Source organism: Xenopus laevis, chromosome 9_10L (assembly GCF_017654675.1).
Source record: "Xenopus laevis strain J_2021 chromosome 9_10L, Xenopus_laevis_v10.1, whole genome shotgun sequence".
Lineage (NCBI taxonomy): Eukaryota > Metazoa > Chordata > Amphibia > Anura > Pipidae > Xenopus > Xenopus laevis.
The window spans coordinates 53,965,331-53,984,608 of record NC_054387.1 but is presented as its reverse complement, the minus strand read 5'-3'; the positions used below and the strand labels follow the sequence as shown (position 1 = coordinate 53,984,608).

The 19,278-nt window shown below is 42.0% G+C and overlaps 1 protein-coding gene across 3 annotated transcripts in view; it reads right to left on the bottom strand.

Annotated features, from left to right (window-relative positions):
- The window catches only part of prkca.L (protein kinase C, alpha L homeolog), a 112,508-nt gene that overhangs the window by 26,795 nt on the left and 66,435 nt on the right, over window positions 1–19,278 (bottom strand). For all 3 annotated transcript variants that reach the window (XM_041575670.1, XM_041575669.1, NM_001093673.1), the window contains exons 4-5: window positions 3,964–4,075; window positions 2,478–2,606 (exon numbers count right to left, since the gene is read on the bottom strand). In XM_041575670.1, the coding sequence (XP_041431604.1) occupies window positions 2,478–2,606; window positions 3,964–3,976 (142 nt within the window). In that variant the 5' untranslated portion in view covers window positions 3,977–4,075. The remainder of the gene's footprint in view (window positions 1–2,477; window positions 2,607–3,963; window positions 4,076–19,278) is intronic.

Below are 19,278 nucleotides of genomic sequence, written 5' to 3'. Positions count from 1 at the left end.
TGGATTAAAATCCTTCGATCGATGGATTAAAATCCTTTGCATCGTTCGAAGGATTTTTCCTTTGATTGATCCAGAGCCGTAACTAGAGGGGGGCGGGCCCTGGCGCGGGACGTGCAGCCGGGCCCCGCCCCCCTCCATACGGCCAGAAACGGCCGCAGTGGCGCGAGCTGCCGGGGGGGCCCTGGCCCAACCCCCTGCTCCCCCAGTAGTTACTCCACTGGTTTGATCGATTTGCAGTAAATCCTTTGACTTCGAAGTCGAAGGATTTTAACCCTCGATATTCGACCCTTAGTAAATGTGCCCCTCAAAGTTAAATTAAAGGTGAACAACCCCTTTAAGAGGGTAGTGTGATGGCTAGTAGTGATGCTAAATTGTGATGCTAAAATCTCTAATTACTACAGATACTGGTATATACAGTATAGTTTATATACATGGGAATGTATAGATAGGTTGGTATGAGTGTGTGTGTTTATATATATGTGCTCAGGGATTCATTTTTTCAACCCAACTTAACTATGTAACTATATGTAACTACGTATAATTAGTGGTTCCTGCTGCCTCTCCTGCTGGGATGAGACAAACACCTGTAACTCCCAAACCCAAACAACTGTAACTCACCTCTCTCTTCCTTTGGTGCCACAGAGGCCCACCATACAAGTTTTCAGCTGTACAGATATGCTTGTCCTTAAAGGGATTCTGTCATGATTTTTATAATGTAGCTTTTATTTCTAAATTACACTGTTAACACTGCAAATAATTCTCTCTACTCTACAATTTAAAATGTCATTCCTGAACCAGCAACTATATTTTTTTAGTTGTAACATTGGTGTGTAGGCAGCCATCACAGGTCATTTTGCCTGGTCATGTGCTTTCAGAAAGAGACAGCACTTTGTGCTGTTTCTCCCCTACTCACTGCAACTGAATGTGATGCAGTGGGACCTGGATTTTACTGCTGAGTGCTGTTTTTAGATCTACCAGGCAGCTGTTATCTTGTGTTAGGGAGCTGCTATCTGGTTACCTTCCCATTGTTCTGTTATTAGGCTGCTGGCGGGGGGCGATATCACTCCAACTTGCAGTACATCAGTAAAGAGTGACTGAAATTTATCAGAACACAAGTCACATGACTGGGGGCAACTGGGAAACTGACAATATGTCTAGCCCCGTGTCAGATTTCAAAATTAATTATAACAAAATCTGTTTGCACTTTTGAGTAATGGATTTCAGTGCAGAATTCTAGTGGAGCAGCACTATTAACTGATGCATGGAGACCGTAAGAAAAAATGGAGACAGTAGGACAAGATTGGGCCAGTAGGGCAAGAGGGCACCAGATGGAGATAATTGTAAAAATAGGCAAGAAGGAACCAGTAAGGCAAGATGGAGACAGTAGGTTAAAGGAATTGTTCAGCATGAAAATAAAAACTGTGTAAATAGATAGGCTGTGCAAAATAAAAAATGTTTCTAATATAGTTAGTTAGGCAAAAATGTAATGTATAAAGGCTGGAGTGACTGGATATGTAACATAATAGCCAGAACACTACTTCCTACTTTTCTGCTCTCTTGGTTTACACTGACTGGTTACCCTAGTAACCAGGCAGTAACCGATCAGAGACTTGAGGGGGGCACATGGGTCATATCTCTTGCTTTTGAATCTGAGCTGAATGCTGAGGATCAATTACAAACTCACTGAAAATTAATGTACCATGTGGCCCCCCTTCAAGTCGCTGACTAGCTCAGAGTTATAGAGCTGAAAAGCAGGAAGTAGTGTTCTGGCTATTATATTACACATCCAGTTATTCCAGTCTTTATACATTCAATTTTTGGCTAACTAACTATATTAGAAACTTTTTTTTTTTTGCACAGCCTATCTATTTACCAAGTTTTTATTTTCACACTGAACTGTTCCTTTAGGATGGAAACAAATGGAAAGATGAAGACAGTAAAACAAGATGGAGACAGTAGGACAAGATGAAGACAGTAGGACAAGATGAAGACAGTAGGACAAGATGGCACCAGAAGGAGATCATGCTGAAAATAAGGTGAGAGAGAGCCTGTAGGGAAAGATTAAGACAACAGAGAGATATGGGAGATATGAAGACAATAGAGCAGCAGTGGAAACATTGGGGTATATTTATCAAAGAGTGAAGTTAGAGATTGCCACAGTCCCTTAAAGTGAAATTCCGCCACTCTCCATTAATTTCTATGGGATTTTTAAAAGAGTATTTATCAATGGGTGAAAGTGATAGTTCATCCTTTGATAAATACACCTTTCAAGGTTCCATAGAAATGAATGGAGAGTGGAGGAATTTCACTGTGGCGATCTCTAACTTCACTCTTTGATAATATACCCCATAGTCTCTGTCCATCATGCAGCCCTCAAGAAGATGCTGAGGTCTAGTCTCAGTACATATACAACATAGTGCACAGGGTATTATCTACAACATGTATTTGGTTTATGCCTTGGCTTCCTTTTCACCTACCTATGACATTTAGACCATCTCCTTTCACTTCTGCTTTCAAGTAAATCCGACCCCTCTTCTCTGTGTGGTCCATTCCACACAAGCTGGGCACATTGATGACACAGACTTTATGTACATTCATGTCGCAGGCTGCAGGGAGAGAGATCTCAGGGTTACCGATACGTTGTTACCTGCACCCCAGGTAAAGGAAATGCAAGGTTAGGGTATACTTTAAGCATTCTTTGACTCTCCCCATCAATTTAATGCAGATGTCAGACCCCAAAAGTTCAATAACAAACAGGGACATGATTTTTAGTATTCCCTCTTCCTGCCGCAGTCCCCCAGGACTCTCAAGAGGCCATTTCATAGAGGGAAACTAGCTACATGACATTGATACACATAAAGAAGTAATGTGCAATTTATGGTCCTTCAGATGCTGGTAATATATAGCTCCTACAAGGGCCCAATTAGCCTTCAAGTCCAACTTAAAGGCCACAGATTGAGCAGTTATAAAAGTCTCCATCATTCCTGACTCTCACCATCTTGCCCTGCTGTTTACATGTTGCACTATTGCTACTCTGGGGGAGCCCTACACTGGGTGGGCACAAATGCAAGTGTCCCTATGATTCAGGCCCTGTGTAGCCTGGGAAGAGGGAATCTCTGGTAACAATATGCAGCTCCATTTATCAGAGGACACAGAGTTAATTTAGTGCTGCAGGATATTTATAGCTTGGCCTGTGTCAGATACATGATGGAAAATTTCTGACTGGGTTCCCGGGACCTTTTTATTCCAGATACATAAACATCTTTTTGGAGGGGTCCAGCTGAGCAGAGTAAATGATCTAGTCTTGTGCCTGACACACTGTAACATGACAGAGAGGGAGCAATATTTATACTGGCATGTAGTGCCCTGTTATACAACCCATTTCTGTAAGCCCCTAAAATTACATTCACCCCTAATTTTCTGAACCCCAGCCCCATGAAGCATGTGCCAGATTTAGCAGAAAATGTAGCTGGGTGGCTTTGGGGAACACAGGTCTTCCCAGTTACAGGTCTGCTGTATGTCTTAAGATGGCCATAGACACACCATATAGTACAAAACTAATTTTTATACGATATGTGTATGGTAAGAGACAAGGTGACCGATATTGGCATAAAACTTGGGATATGGGTCGGCTCGTCCATCGGGCCAGATGAAAAATTTTGGTTGGGAGCCTTTGAAGGCCCCCAAAATCGGCCATTGTTAGTGCTGAATCGTCAGACATAGGTAGAATTCTATTGTTTCTACATAGATATCTGGCGATTTAGCTCTACACGTGTGTGTTGAAATAAATGATCTTTCTTGGTCCTTCCAGGAAAGATCGTACTTGTAACGTCTATGACCACCTTTAACCAGTACAACATGTCTAACCATAATCCTGTAAAGGGAAGGTATAACATATCTAGCCTAGAAACCAGGGTGCTCCTATAGACTCTACCCAGGACAATATGGCTGACACCCACTTACTTTCACACTTCATTCCTTGATGAATCAACCCGTAGAGGAGCGAGCCGCAATGGTCACAAAATGTTGGGCTGCCATAGTTATGGATTTTAAACTTGTGTTTGCTTCTTGGGTCCTAAAAACAGATAAAAAGAAAACAGAGCAATTAACAGAAGTTACATGAGAACATGAGTTAGCGCTCACACTCTTTACCCTTTAAACATAATACTTGCAGAGACTCACTCACCATGATCAACAATGGGCTCTAATATAACAAATGACCTCCCCCAAGGAAAGAGAACAGAAGAGTAGGCATTGGCAGAGGAACCATTTACCTATATTAGGACTGTAGATCAAATAATCTACCTATTCTGTTATGTTTTTGCTACGGTCACTGGTTTTTGCAACAAGAAGGAGGCAGTAGAAACAAAAACAACAGTTTGGGCCACAGGGGGGGACGGGACATCACCATTTGTCTTATCTTCTCTCAAAGCACAGAAAGGGGCTTATTCATCAGCAGGAATTCTGCACCCATTTTAGAGCCTGAGATAAATAAGCACTCTAGTCCTGTGATATTGCTGTTAATGATCGGATCAGGCTGATTTTGGCCTTGCACATGGGTGACCAAATTGGGCCAAGACTCACAAATCTTTTTGTGTTTGGTCAGTTTTACTTAATGTTTCCCCTCAGCTGCCCTCCCTTGGTGATGTCACAGATGGACAGAAAGGGTGCTTTCTGTTTAATTAAAGAAGTGAGAAATGTTAATAAACCAACAGAAAACCATAGTTTGCATTTATTTTTAGTGCAGATGCTGAATATTGATGGGATCTCAGTGCTGGAAGATACTACTAAACTCCTAATCCCTGCAATGGGCTAAATACCCCCGAGACCACCTGCCAACTGAATCACCCACTAATCAGCCAAATGCCACAAGAAAGCTTGGCTGCTGGCACAAGCTCATCAGTGGCCTCTTTGCTGTTTCATGAAAATGGATCGCATTGAAATTCCATCTAAATTTAGCTGGAAATCTCTGGCCTTTGTGCCAATACCCAGCTGCAGCCACAGCCGCTTCTTTATTACCTGCATGCAATCAAACACTAGCAAAATCACATGTAATAGTCAGCATTTAATATTCATGTAATCCAAACATTAATTGTAATTGATAACTCTGCTAAACACTAGGGAAGTGCTACCTGCTGCCCTCCAGCTCTCAGGGGATGCTGGGATGTGTGGTTCAGTAACAGCTACACTCAAAGTAACAATTTTGCTCACAAATGAGCCTCATCCCTGGGTACGCAAATCCAATCTCCCCCAGTACTTACCCAGTTACTGCCCAGAAGCAGCAAGTACAGACTAGTACAGACCAGATTAGAGAAGCTTTATATAAGTATAATTACTTGAGGGGTGGGGAGCAGTTCATTTAGCCTGCCTGACCGCAGGAAAGAGAGCAGTCCAGGGGCAGAAAGTACAGAAAATCACAGCTCTGTACCTGTGCCAGAATAACAATGTAAAAAGTTTCCATTAGGAAGCTCCTATAAGCATTTGGGGGGGCTGATCTAAGCATAGGGGGCAGCTTTAAGCCATGTGTGCTGGATGTGTGGGAGGGGAACAAAAAGCTGCATCATAATGATAAGGTTACCTTTCCATTACATATATATCTTCAAAGCTTCTATTTCAGGTACCACTCTTGCATAGAAATCTCCCACCCACCATACAGGCAATGAGAAACACAACAGTGACAAATGTCCCCGTCCCACTTTACCAAGAGCACAACAAGCAGCTCTCTCTCGTATAGACAATGGAGATCCAGCTCCTCAAAAGAACAACATCATTGTGGCCCAGGAATTTATTAGACAGAGAGAGAGAGTGAGATGGATATACTCTTAAAGAAAGGAGAGGACCGCATATGGTGACATGTACTTGGCTGCTGAACACAAGCTATGAATGATTCAGCAGCAGAACTGTGATACAGTGTTGCTGGCATGTATCTACGTATTGGAGCCTAAACTGAGCTGGCAGATAGGCTGGAAACAACAGTTAAACTTTGTATCTGTTGCTTCTATAGGAAACACTCTAAGATTTACTGGCAGACGAGGGACGGGGTCAATAGAGAGGGCTCTTGCTGCATTAAATTTATATTAACTGTTCCCCAGTAAGGCAATGAGGAATCCCCAATCAATCCTGGACCAAGCCCTTCCCCATTTGTCCATAGGAAGGAGAGCTGTCTGCAAACAGAAATGACAGATAATCAGATCTCTGTACCTGGATAAATACTGTGGGTAGGTTGGATTAACATACCCAGGGGACAGGGGAGGTTCTTGAAAAAAAAAAGCAGTCCAGGGGCAGAAAGAACAGAGAAAACACTATCTGTACTTGGCTAGGTATTGGGGTGTCTGCATTCATTTACCCAAGGGGAGGTTCCTGATTGACCATGGGAAAGACAGCAGCCAACAAGCATGAAGTACAAGAATCAGACTTTTGTACCTTGGTAAATACTGGGTGAGAGATTAGATTCACTTTCACATGGAGAGGTTCCAGGCTGGCCATGGGAAAGAGAACAGCCTAGTAGCAGAAAGTACTGAGAATCTGAAGGATATTACAAGTGGAGCAGGTTTTTTTCCAGATGTAAAATGAGCATTAAAGGAAAAACTATACCCCAGAATGAATACTTAACCATATCATATTCAGTGTGTATTTAATGTATTTACTGTGGCAATTTTATATTTAGGATTATCCAATGGCACATATTACTAGAAAAGTATATTTTATGAAATTGTTTATTTGGATGAAGCAGTGATTTGCATATGGGCTGTTATATGAGATGGGGGCATAGTTCTCCTTTAAGAAAATAGGCAGAATCAGAGCAAGGCACTTGTATGGCTGCAGTCTGCTAGGAGCCTCTAGTGACACATTGAAAGGAATCAGGCAGCCCATTAAATATTAGACCACCCCCACTTAGGAAATCAACAGACAGAGAAAGGACAATACACCTGACATAGAAGAATATATGTTTCTTGATTTTACTCCTTTACACAGACACAGACAGTTAGGCATATTAAGACTTGTAATGTTATGACTTTACAGAGACTCCCCAACTCAGGCCGAGATGGTGCTGTTCTCTTGCAGTCCATGGAAAAGAGAGTGCATGCAGCACAGCAGGTCATTAGCGGTACTACAGGATGACACAGTACAAGTGTGACACTTCTGTTCTGTAATGTATGAATAAAGCATCTGCAACTCATGGCTGGGCCCTTGTATTAATCAGCTGGACAAGATTTTGGGTCTGGGTAGTATCTGCCCCTAATACAGAGAAAGGATATGGTTTCTTACAGCATAGCTCCTCAGTCCCAGCTCCTGCCCCCTTCCAACTGTGCAGCCACAAACCTCCTTATAAAGTAAAACTGATTCTTATTTGGATTCGCACCTTCAGAGCTCAGGGGAACTGGATCTTCTCTCTGGGATGCAGTGCGGGGGGGGGGGGACAACGATAATATTTAAACTGGTTCTTATCTGAATACTCTTGCCGCTTGCTCTTTACTGGTCTGAAATGCCCCACAAAGGGTTAATGAACGTATGTATGTATGTATGTAGCAGCAGAAATGTACCCAGTGCTTTATACAGCATAAACACAAACAGGCTACAGTTATTATAAATAAATATGCTTAAAGGGATTCTGTCATGATTTTTATGATAGTTTTTATTTCTAAATTACACTGTTTACACTGCAAATAATTCACTCTAAAACATAAAATTTAATTTCTGAACAAGCAAGTGTATTTTATTTAGTTTTAATATTGGTGTGTAGGCAGCAATCTCAGGTCATTTTTCCTGGTCATGTGCTTTCAAAAAGAGCCAAACTGCTGTGTTGCAGTGGGACCTGGATTTTTTTTATATTGAGTGCTGTTCTTAGATCTACCAGGCAGCTGTTATCTTGTATTAGCGAGTTGCTATATTGTTACCTTCAGATTGTTCTGTTGTTAGGCTGATGGGGGGGGAAGGGAGGGGGTGACTGCAGTACAGCATTAAAGAGTGACTGAAGTTTATCAGAGCATAAGTCACATGATTGGGGGCAGCTGGGAAATTGACAATATGTCTAGCCCCATGTCAGATTTCAAAATTAAATATAAAAAGATCTGTTTGCTCTTTTGAGAAACAGATATCAGTGCAGAATTCTGCTGGAGCAGCACTGTTAACTGATTCATTTTGAAAAAAACTTTTTCTCCCATGACAGTGTATTAAAGGGATACTGTCATCGGAAAACATGTTTTTTTCAAAACGCATCAGTTAATAGTGCTGCTCCAGCAAAATTCTGCACTGAAATCCATTTCTTAAAAGAGCAAACAGATTTTTTTATATTCAATTTTCAATATTCTGACATGGGGGTAGACATTTTGTCAATTTCCCAGCTGCCCCTGGTCATGTGACTTGTGCCTGCACTTTAGGAGAGAAATGCTTTCTGGCAGGCTGCTGTTTTTCCTTCTCAATGTAACTGAATTTGTCTCAGTGAGACATGGGTTTTTACTATTGAGTGTTGTTCTTAGATCTACCAGGCAGCTGTTATCTTGTGTTAGGGAGCTGTTATCTGGTTACCTTCCCATTGTTCTTTTGTTTGGCTGCTGGGGGGGGGGGAAAGGGAGGGGGGGTGATATCACTCCAACTTGCAGTACAGCAGTAAAGAGTGAGTGAAGTTTATCAGAGCACAAGTCACATGACTTGGTGCAGCTGGGAAATTGACAATATGTCTAGCCCCATGTCAGATTTCAAAATTGAATATAAAAAAATCTGTTTGCTCTTTTGAGAAATGGATTTCAGTGCAGAATTCTGCTGAAGCAGCACTATTAAAAGATTCATTTTGATTTTTTTTTCCCCATGACTGTATCCCTTTAAGTGCTAAGTGTTTCAATGCACAATTTAACTTTTAGCATGTTATTCTACATAACTTTCCAATTGGTTTTCATTATTTAATTTTTATAGTCTTTTAATTATTTGCCTTCTTCTTCTGACTCTTTCCAGCTTTCAAAAGGGGGGTCAGTGCCCCATCTAAAACGAAATGCTCTGTAAGATACACGTTTTTTGCTATTGCTACTTTTTATTAATCATCTCTCTATTTAGGCCTCTCCTATTCATATTCTAGTCTCTTATTCAAATCAATGTATGGTTGTTAGGATAATTTGGACCCTAGCAACCAGATTGCTGAAATTGCAAACGAGATAGCTGTTGAATAAAAATCTAAATCTAACTCAAAAACTACAAATAATAAAAAATGAAAACCAATTATCATTTGAAGGTGAACAGCCCCTTTAAGTATCTTTATCCTATTAAAAGAATGTAACTGAACTAGGCCCTATAGGGCAGCAATTATAGGGCAAAATGGAGACACTGGGGAGAGATTGAGACAGTAGAGAGAGAGATAGCCTAAGATAGTAGGAAGAGATGGAGACAGACAAGGGCAAGATGCAGACAGTGGGTAGGAATATAGTCAGAAGGGATAGACTGAGAAAGGATGGATAGATGGAGGCAGTAGGGCAAGTTGGAGACAGCAGTGAGAGAAAATGACTGAAGAACCCAACCTGGCAGCACACAGATTATATTGAATCACTGAAAAGCCGTTATCAAATGGCTTCTTCGCTTGTCACTGATAGTTTTGTAAGGTCAGGGGACAGAGATAATTAGATGTAATAAATGCCACAGTAAACTAGCAGCTTGTACATGAAGGGCTAATAGACTCATTTTACTGGGCTTCATGTGCCAACTTAATATGGGAAGACATTATTTCTGTCCTGCGCAGAGCATCACTATTCAGGCACAGAACATACAATCTAAAGTGCACTTCTCGTTAACCTACAAAAGGATTCTGCCTCTGTACTGGTTTGGGCTTTACAGGAGGAGTCCGCCAGTTACAGACAAGCCAAACAGGGAATAGCAGGGCTGGGGAGTTACAAAAGGAGCCATACACGGTATAGCAGGGAATGGGAGAGAAAGAAGGAGCCATACAGGGAATAACAGGGAATGGGAGAGAAAGAAGGAGCCATACAGGGAATAACAGGGAATGGGAGAGAAAGAAGGAGCCATACAGGGAATAACAGGGAATGGGAGAGAAAGAAGGAGCCATACAGGGAATAACAGGGAATGGGAGAGAAAGAAGGAGCCATACAGGGTATAGCAGGGAATTGGAGAGAAAGAAGAAGCCATAAAGGGGATAACAGGGAATGGGAGAGAAAGAAGAAGCCATACAGGGAATAGGGTCTGGGAGTTACAGAAGGAGCCATATCCTACAGAGCAGATTACAGAGTTTTTATGTTGATCCAATATCCCTATCCTTCTCTCCTGCCAACACAGGCTGCTCCTATTCACTTTGCGTTTGGGTGGGAGGGGAGACGTGGGCGTAGGGATAAAGCATATGTTGTAGCTGATGTGAAGAAAGGAACCATGTGGGGTGCCAATTAATGCTGGAAAAACACCCCCCCCAGCTATTCCATAGGGATAAGTGATCAAATATTTTTGATGTACAGAACTTCCAGTGTATCTTTTTCTTTTCCTTCCCATTGACTTGTGTGGCCCCCAATAGTGGGGGGCTGGTACTCCTGCCAAACTGTTTTATGAGCTTTCTGCAACCAACTCTGCATTGAGGACACTCCTTTGCAGCATCTGATCTCCATCTGAATGGAGAGCTGTCCCTGTATTGGATTACTTGTGGAGACTGCAACAAGTAATCCAATAGGTGCAAACGTAAGAGAGGCCTTGGAAAGAGCAATAATATGCTGCACACTAAATTAGTAGCTGGTCCCTGTGGCCTCAAAGAACCTTTCTGCATTCAGTGTGGCTCATGAGACAGCCAAGTAGCAGATCATCTGTCAGGAGTCGGAATCAGCACAGAGTAATTTGGCAGAAGATGAAATCTTCCTGATGGCTAAGGACAGATGAAGTGACTCTTAACTTAGTATGAGTTGTCCTTGAATGAGATGGCAAGGCCTGGCTCCATCAACAGGAGAGACTGGTGTGTCATGTACTCCAGCTGGGGGGGGGTCAATATTGTGCTTTGCATTGATTGCTAAATGAAGGAAGATGCAATGCATGCACCCGCCATACCTATTAGGAAGGGTGCCCCACCTTGCAGCAATAGAATTCCTTGAAATAAGAGACCCACTACTCTTTCATCATCATCATCATTTATTTATATAGCGCTGTCAAGATACGCAGTGCTTTACTGCAGTTATAGCAAACAGGGAATAAATGGTGGATAACAAACAAGGATAACAGAGTACAATAGGGTTAGAAGGACCTAGAGATTAGAGTTTACAAACTAAAGGTTAGGGTACAATTGAGACATTAGGATTATATAAACACTTTGTCATTTTTTGATACAGCAATGATTAATTAAGTTACATCGAATAAGCCTCTTTAAACAAGTGGGTGGGTCTTTAAGGAGCGCTTGAAAGTTTGGAAAGAAGGAGAAAGTCTGACAGCTTGTGGCAGAGAGTTCCAGAGAAAAGCAGAAGCCCGAGAGAAGTCTTGTGATCAGAGGAGAAGTGAGGCGAAGATCAGAAGCAGAGCAAAGGTTTCGTGAAGAAGTGTATTTGGAGATTAGAGATGAAATATAGGGAGGGGTTTCATTATTAAGGGCCTTGAATGTGAGTGTAAGTAATTTGAATTTGATTCTAGAAGAAATTGGGAGCCAGTGAAGGGACATGGATATGGGAGCAGCTGATGTTGAGCGGCGAGCTAGATGAATGAGTCTAGCGGCCTCGTTTAGAACAGATTGGAGTTGTGAAAGGTGACTTGTTGGAATACCTGTGAGGAGTAGGTTGCAGTAATCAAGGCGGGAGATGATGAGAGACTGAATCAGTATTTTAGTTGATTCTGAACTGAGATATGGTCGTATTCGGGCAATGTTGGGCAGTTGAATACAGCAAGATTTTGCAAGTGTGGTGAAAAAGACAGATGTGAGTCTAAGATAACTCCTAGGCAGTGTGCTTGTGTGGTGGAATGAAAGGTGTTGTTGTTTACGGTGAGTGATATCTGAGGGACAGGGGAAGATCTTGGAGGAAATATAATGAGTTCTGTTTTTGAAAGGTTCAGTTTCAGGTGGCGCTGTGACATACGGGAGGAGACAGCAGAGAGACAGTCTGTGACTTGGGAAAGGACAGAATTAGAAAGATCAGGAGTAGACAAGTAGAGTTGGGTGTTATCAGCATAAAGGTGATACTGAAGTCCAAATGACTGAATAAGTTTTCCTAGTGAAGTTGTATTGAGCAAGAACAGCAGGGGGCCAAGAACAGAGCCTTGAGGAACTCCAACAGAGAGTGGGAAAGTAGTAGAAGTAGAGTTAGAGAAGAAAACTTTAAAGGAACGGACAGACAGATAAGATGTAAACCATGAAAGAGCAGTGTCCCGAATGCTAGATGAGTGTAGAATGTCAAGGAGGAGTGTGTGGTCAACTGTGTCAAAGGCTGCAGAGAGATCTAGAAGGATTAGAATGGAATAGTGACCTTTAAGCTGGCCATAGACGCAAAGATCTGATCGTACGAATCGAGGATTCGTACGATTTTCGGAACGTGTGTAGAGAGTCCCGACATTTTTCGTCCGTCGGAGATCGGTCGTTTGGTCGATCGGACAGGTTAGAAGATTTCTGTCGGCTGCCGATAATATCTCTGCATGTATTGCCGATCGTACGATTTTCAGTGGGAGACTGTCACTAGCTTTGGTTGGACATAGATATCGTACGATTGCTGTCAGGGGCAGAACATTGCTGATCTGTTCTTTAACTAATCTGACTGGTAAGACTTTGATCTGAATGGTTAGTGGCAGGTCGGGAGATGGGAAAGTCCGATCGTACGATGATTCGTACGATCGGATCTTTGCATCTATGGCCAGCTTTAGACTTTGCCAATAGAAGATCATTGGTTACTTTGTTGAGTGCAGTTTCAGTCGAGTGTGATGGGCGGAAGCCAGATTGCAAGGGGTCGAGGAGGGAGTTGTGAGTGAGATGCTGGATCAGGCGTTTGTAAACAAGCCTTTCTAGTAATTTGGATGCGAATGGAAGAAGGGAGACCGGTCGATAGTTAGTGGGAGAGCTGGGATGAAGGGAAGGTTTTTTGAGGATAGGAGTGATTAGTGCTTGTTTGTATAATGATGGAAAGGTACCAGTAGAGAGTGAAAGATTAAATAGGTGGGTAAGTGCAGGAGAGAGTGTATCAGAGATTGGGTGGAGGAGGCGAAAGGGTATGTGGTCGAGGGAACAGGTTGTGGGTTTTGAGCAGGCTAGAAGTTTACTAGAGTTGCAGGGGTGAAGGAGTGCAAAGTAGATGGGAGTGGACTGCACGTTGGTCTGAGATTGTTGTCGGACGGTATGCTCAGCCTAATGAGATCGATTTTTTCATTAAAGAAATGAGCAAGGTCTTGGGCGGTAACATTAATAGGTGGAGGGGGGCATAGGAGTGAGTTAAATGTGGCAAACAGCTGCTGTGGTTTGGAGGACAGTATTCATGAACCAAATGTAAGACACTGTATCTGCATCTGTGCTACGAGTACACCACCTCCAGGCATACCGGGGAAAGGAGAGCCTGGTACATCTCTGTGGCCACAAACCATTCTGCATCCAAAAAACTACTGCAAGTAGGTTCCAAAATGAGATAAGGTTTTCAAAGTGGCATTCATCCCCTGCAGGGGGCAGCAGTGCACATGTTATTTGCAACTTATGTTTGTGTGTGTTTGTTCAATGGCTGAACAGCCAGCACTGTAACCAAGGCCACAATAGGAAACATTCTGTTAAGTGCAGCTAAGCAGAACGCTGGGTGAGGTGGGTGTATCTCACAGTAGACGTATCTTACTGCAATCTGAATCGACAGCCCCAGGAATAGGGATTCCCTGCATTATTTTTAGAACTGTTTTTAACTGTATAGTGCTGCATATACAGGTAGTGCTATAATAATAGAAATGTACATACATGTATGTATGGTGAGCTCTGGTATAAGCATTTAGTACTAGTGCCAGTACAGGCAGCTGGAAGTTGTAGTAACCTACTTGTGAGGACATTTTGGTTAAGGGCATTCCTGCTATTTGCCAATGCCTTATGATTCATATTCCTGTGTCCCTCTTCCTGTCTAAGCTGAGAGCAAGTATGGAGCAGGCTAGACCTACCTGGTAATAAATGAATCAAAGTTCCTGTAGTTGATGTATTAACGTTCCTGTGGTTGTCACAGTAGTAATCTTGGCAATTTTATTATTCACATATTATTTTATTTTGCGTTCTTGTTGCTGGAATGATTATGCATTTCTATGGTACCCTCTCAATTCCCGACATCCCAAATAATCTGGTTGCTAAGGTCTGTGACCCCACAACAAGAGAGCAAACTAATCATGAACGAGAAACACAATCATTTTAATATGTCTTTCTCTTTACACCCTGTCCTACTGGTTTGTCATTCTGGGCCCAATAAAAATGGAAGAAAAAGTCAAATATTCTTAACACCATTAAACATTAGAAAGCAAAATTAAGCACAACTGCAAATTGTCTCAGCACTATCACCCACAACCCAGGTATTTATGTGTAATACTAATTTACCAGATTTAGTAGCAATGAAACGTATTTGTTCTACAGAAGCAAGTTATATTTGCAGGGATCTGTATATATACAGGAATTCTGCCCTGCAGCTCTGCTGTACAGTGTCTGCTCTGCACTGTATAAAGTTGGTTCAGCACTCTATATAATTGATTCTGTGCTGTACATATTTGGTTCTACACTGTACATAGTTGGTTCTGCACTGTATATAATTGGTTCTGTGCTGTATATAGTTGGTTCTGCACTGCTCATAGTTGGTTCTGCACTCTGCATATTTGTTTCTACACTGTACATAGTTGGTTCTACACTGTACATAGTTGGTTCTACACTGTATAAAGTTGGGTCTGCATTGTATAAAGTTGGTTCTGCACAGTAATTAGTTGGTTCTGCATTGCAAGCCTGGACTGAGATTGAAAACAGGCCCTGGCATTTCAGGTACACAGAGGCCCAAAGAGGCCACACAGCAGCCCAAACAGCCTCCCACCAGCCCAATATATAGTGACTGTCTATGGCAACTTACAACAGCCCCTCTGGCATTTGCCAGAACCCACAGATTGCCAGTCCGGGCCTGCTGCATTGTACATAGTTGGTTCTGCATTGTATATAGTTGGTTCTGCACTGTATATAGTTGGTTCTGCATTGTATATAGTTGTTTCTGCGCTGCAGTTAGTTGGTTCTGCACTGTATTAAGTTGTTTCTGCATTGTAGTTTCAGTTGTACACTACACAGTATTAGTTCTCTACCATATAAAAGCTCTCTGTAGAGAGTTCCCTGGCTAAAACTGAACCTGGGAACTGAACCTGGGAAAAGTGAAATTAGAGATCACCACAGTCCACTAGAGTGAAATTCCACCTCTCTCCATTCATTTCTATAACATTTTTAAAGGCATATTTATCAAATGGTGAACTTTAACTCGTTAATAAATACTCTTTTTAGAATTCCAATCCATGCCCTGATCTGTGGATATTTTGCCCCTCATCCTGTTTCCCAAGTTCAGAGGCATTTTCGCTGATCCCTTACACGATATACAACCATACATTTCCCTGTCCTTTCTTATCTCTCGCTCTAAATGTCACTTCTTTCCCTTCATGACTTTACCTACTCAGCTGTCAAACACAGGGCTATAAAGGCAATCATTCAGCCTGGAGGGGCCGGGGGGGGGGGCAGAGGACACAAAGTTTGCTGTGGGTTTAGGTTCAAATTGAGATTCTTTTGAGGTGAATTTCTGGTCAATCTGCTGTGAAAAGATCTCACACGGGACACATACTGTAAGTGGCTTTTTACCCCATCACAATGGAAATAGTAAGTGATAAGATCAAAATGACAGATGGTATAGAATGGCAAATGTCACAGAGTGAGGCACGGCTGCACTGCAAATAGCCACATGACACTCACTTTTTATCCTATTTATGGCATTTTGTTTCCTTTGTGGGCAAGTGATGTCACTTTGAATTCATCATCCCACCTGTATTCAGCATTAGATCAATAATAAAACAAATAAATCCTTTCTTATCTTTCCCTGTATCTACTACTTATTTTAGCTGTGGTCCCTCAGGCTGCTGTTGTGCTGGTGTAAACAACAGAAACATAGAGTTCCTTCTCTATCTTACTGGCACAGAACTTGGTCTTTCCCACAGCAGGACACTTGTGTTACTGACACAATACTCCCAAGAAGGAACATTAAAGGAGAACTTGGCCTTCCAAGCTTAATCGGTTGCATTCTGGGAAGGGTGTGTGATGTGTCTCCTAGAAGCTCTGAATGCTGCAGACAAAATGTTACAAAACACAACACGCATCAGAATAGAAATGCTGGTTTCTGCAAAGACACAAGTGGCGGATTAGAATCGGGTAATTCCACATCTGAGATGGTAGATGGTAAAGTTATGACACGTCATCTCTGTTCAGCAAGAACATATTTAATGCAACAGGAAAACAGAGCAGATAAAATATTTATACAGACAGGTAGGAAACCCCTTGCTAGCAAGTCGATATAGGTGTACAGAGGGTACTTGAAGACAATTTGCACATTCTGTTTGTGAATGCCAATTTATGCCCTATAAGTAAATCATGAAACTGTTGGCACATCCCAAAAGACCAATTGAGCTGAACAACATTCTTTGCTAATTAATGGCCTGAAAGTAGGGAAGACGAGTTCTGAGCCTGCCAGTCGGGTCTGAGACCCAGCCAAGCGCCAGACTTCCGTCTGTTAAATGCTTTATTGATTTGCCATTAAATAGAATCCCAAACCATAAGCAGCTTGGCTTCCTCTCTTCCCACTGCAAGCAATGCCGGGATCCCGAAACTGCTCATTGGGGGTCAGGATCACCAGAAAGGGCAGTTCTGACTGTTCTTCTACACAAACAGTCACATATATTGCAGCACAGAAATCACTGGAATAGAATCCTCAGTTCAAACGCAGGTTCCGGATATAGAAAAACACAAGTTCCAGATAATTTTAAGGCAGGTCCCAGAAAACCAAGTTTGGACAGAAGCATCAACAATGCTTTTTTGGGACGTTTTTATAAAGCTTTGAAAATATTTTAGGCCAAACAAACTGTGTAAACGTTAAAGTAAAATTTATACGGATTTAAGTCTGCTGCAATCTATAAGTGTGATGCAACACAGCTCATTATGATGACACTATTCATGCGTAACAGTTCATGGCACTATTTAGAAAAGTGTGTTATATCTTTTATACCGTACGATGGTCACTATTTCCATCAAAGTCAAGATACTCTCTAGCGTGAATTGTGGGGCCTTAGAATTCGACACCCAGACGCATGTGCATTTAACGAGTTTTGAGTATGTGGCACACAGAGCAGCTGAAAAGAAATAGCTTGCTAATGTTATGATAATGTTGCACCATGTGTTGTGCACCTTTTTTGCCTCCATTTGTCTTACAGAAGGACTAGAAATTCTCACAGCTATGAGGGCCTGGAATGGATATCTTGTGGTTGAAAAACATGAAACAGCGGAGCGGTGTCAGAGCTTGGCTTTACATATCCAACACACACTAATCCATTAACGGTTTTCCTTTACCCCCTGATGCAATTTCTCAGCATGAAAGGCCGCTGGGACATTCAGCCTGTGTGGGTAATGGGTGCTTATTAGAACACACAACACAGATTTAAATTGATTTTCTTCCCCTTTGGAATATACCACAGAAAGTAGAGATTAGTTATTAGCCTGTGAGACAGGAGCTCAGGAAAGTTAGGTTACTGCAGGATGTTTTAGTTCTTAGTGCCTCAACAAACATCTCACATACATCCAGGATTGTAATTATAGAGGAAGCAGACCATGCGGCTGCAGGGGGGCCCAGGAGGTATAGGGGCCCTATGAGGCCCTTATTAATATACAATTTCAATTAATATTGGTAAAACAGGTCACCCTCTAGAAATTTTGGGGGCCTGAAAAATAATTTGTTGTGGGGCCCAGTAATCTAGTTACGTCACTGCCTACCCCTTCATATTGATCCCCTCTTCTACATGGAAACCCATACCTCCCAACTGTCCTGTTTTTCGTGGAACAGTCCTAATTTTGACAGCTCTACCTGCAGTCCTGGATTGTTACTGAAATATCCTGACTTTATCTTTGATCTCCTACATTGAACAGCCAGAAAAAAAAAGATACAAAACTTTTAACTTAATTAGCTTTTGGCAGAGAGCCCAGAATACGTGCAGGTGCAAAGATACAATTGTAACAATGTAAGATAAGCAGGTCTCTTGGGGAAACTGAGACTAGCAGCTTCAAGGCAATTCACATTCATTAGCAAAACTGTAATAACATAAAAAAACACAGAAATGTGCAAACTTTCATAACCAGCCAAAGTTTGTAAAACATGATAATTAGGGGGTGTGGCCACAAAAATGGGCTTGGTCAAAAATGTAGCCGCACAGAGCGCAGCAAATCTCTTTTCTATTTCCAAAATGGTGGAAGGTATAGAAACCTAACAGAAAAATCTGTTACTTCTATACTGTATAAAGATACCCCACCCATGCAGAGCAGTCAGGTAATATACAGTGACCCCTGTTCTGTGTTAAGAATCCCCTCCCCTGCAGTTTGTTTAGTTTTTAGCTTTATTAGATATACACAAACCTGCCCTTGCAGAGCAGATAGTAGCTTAAATAGGATATTTAGCCTGTTGCACAGTGCTGAGCAGCTGATGTAAAATAACATGCACCCCTGTAAAGTAGACTGAGATTCTATGTACAGTAAACCCTCCCCCCACAGAGCCACAATTTCAATAAAATATGCAGGAACCCTTCACCTGGCTGTGGCTTCTCTCAGATGTACAGTAGCCCCTCTGTCCAATGTAAAACTAACCTACCCTACAGGACAGCTTAAATCATAATACAGTAACCCCATCCCGAGGAATACAGATCTGCATAGCTCTTTCAATGCAATATAATGTATTGCTTTAGTTTCTTTCCAACTGATTACTTCTTTGTGGAGCAGAAAGGGCATATTTGCAGGAATACATTGCCTCCTGTCTTGGCAATAACAATAGCAATATATTCCTCAGCAATAATGAATTATCAGTTCTGTCTCAGCAAAGCGAGAAATCAGAGTTCATTGACAAGAGATGGCAAAGTAAGGAAACGGTTGCCAAGAATCAGGGGAGGAATAAAGAATGAACAGTACAATCCTGACCCCAGGGAACAATTGGCAGCAGGAATACATGGTGCTGTATAACTAGATCATCTTGGCCATGAGAAGCCTAGGGATAAAGCCCATTGTTTTGTCTGCACTGCTGTGAAGAAGCGCTGGTCCCAAAGGCA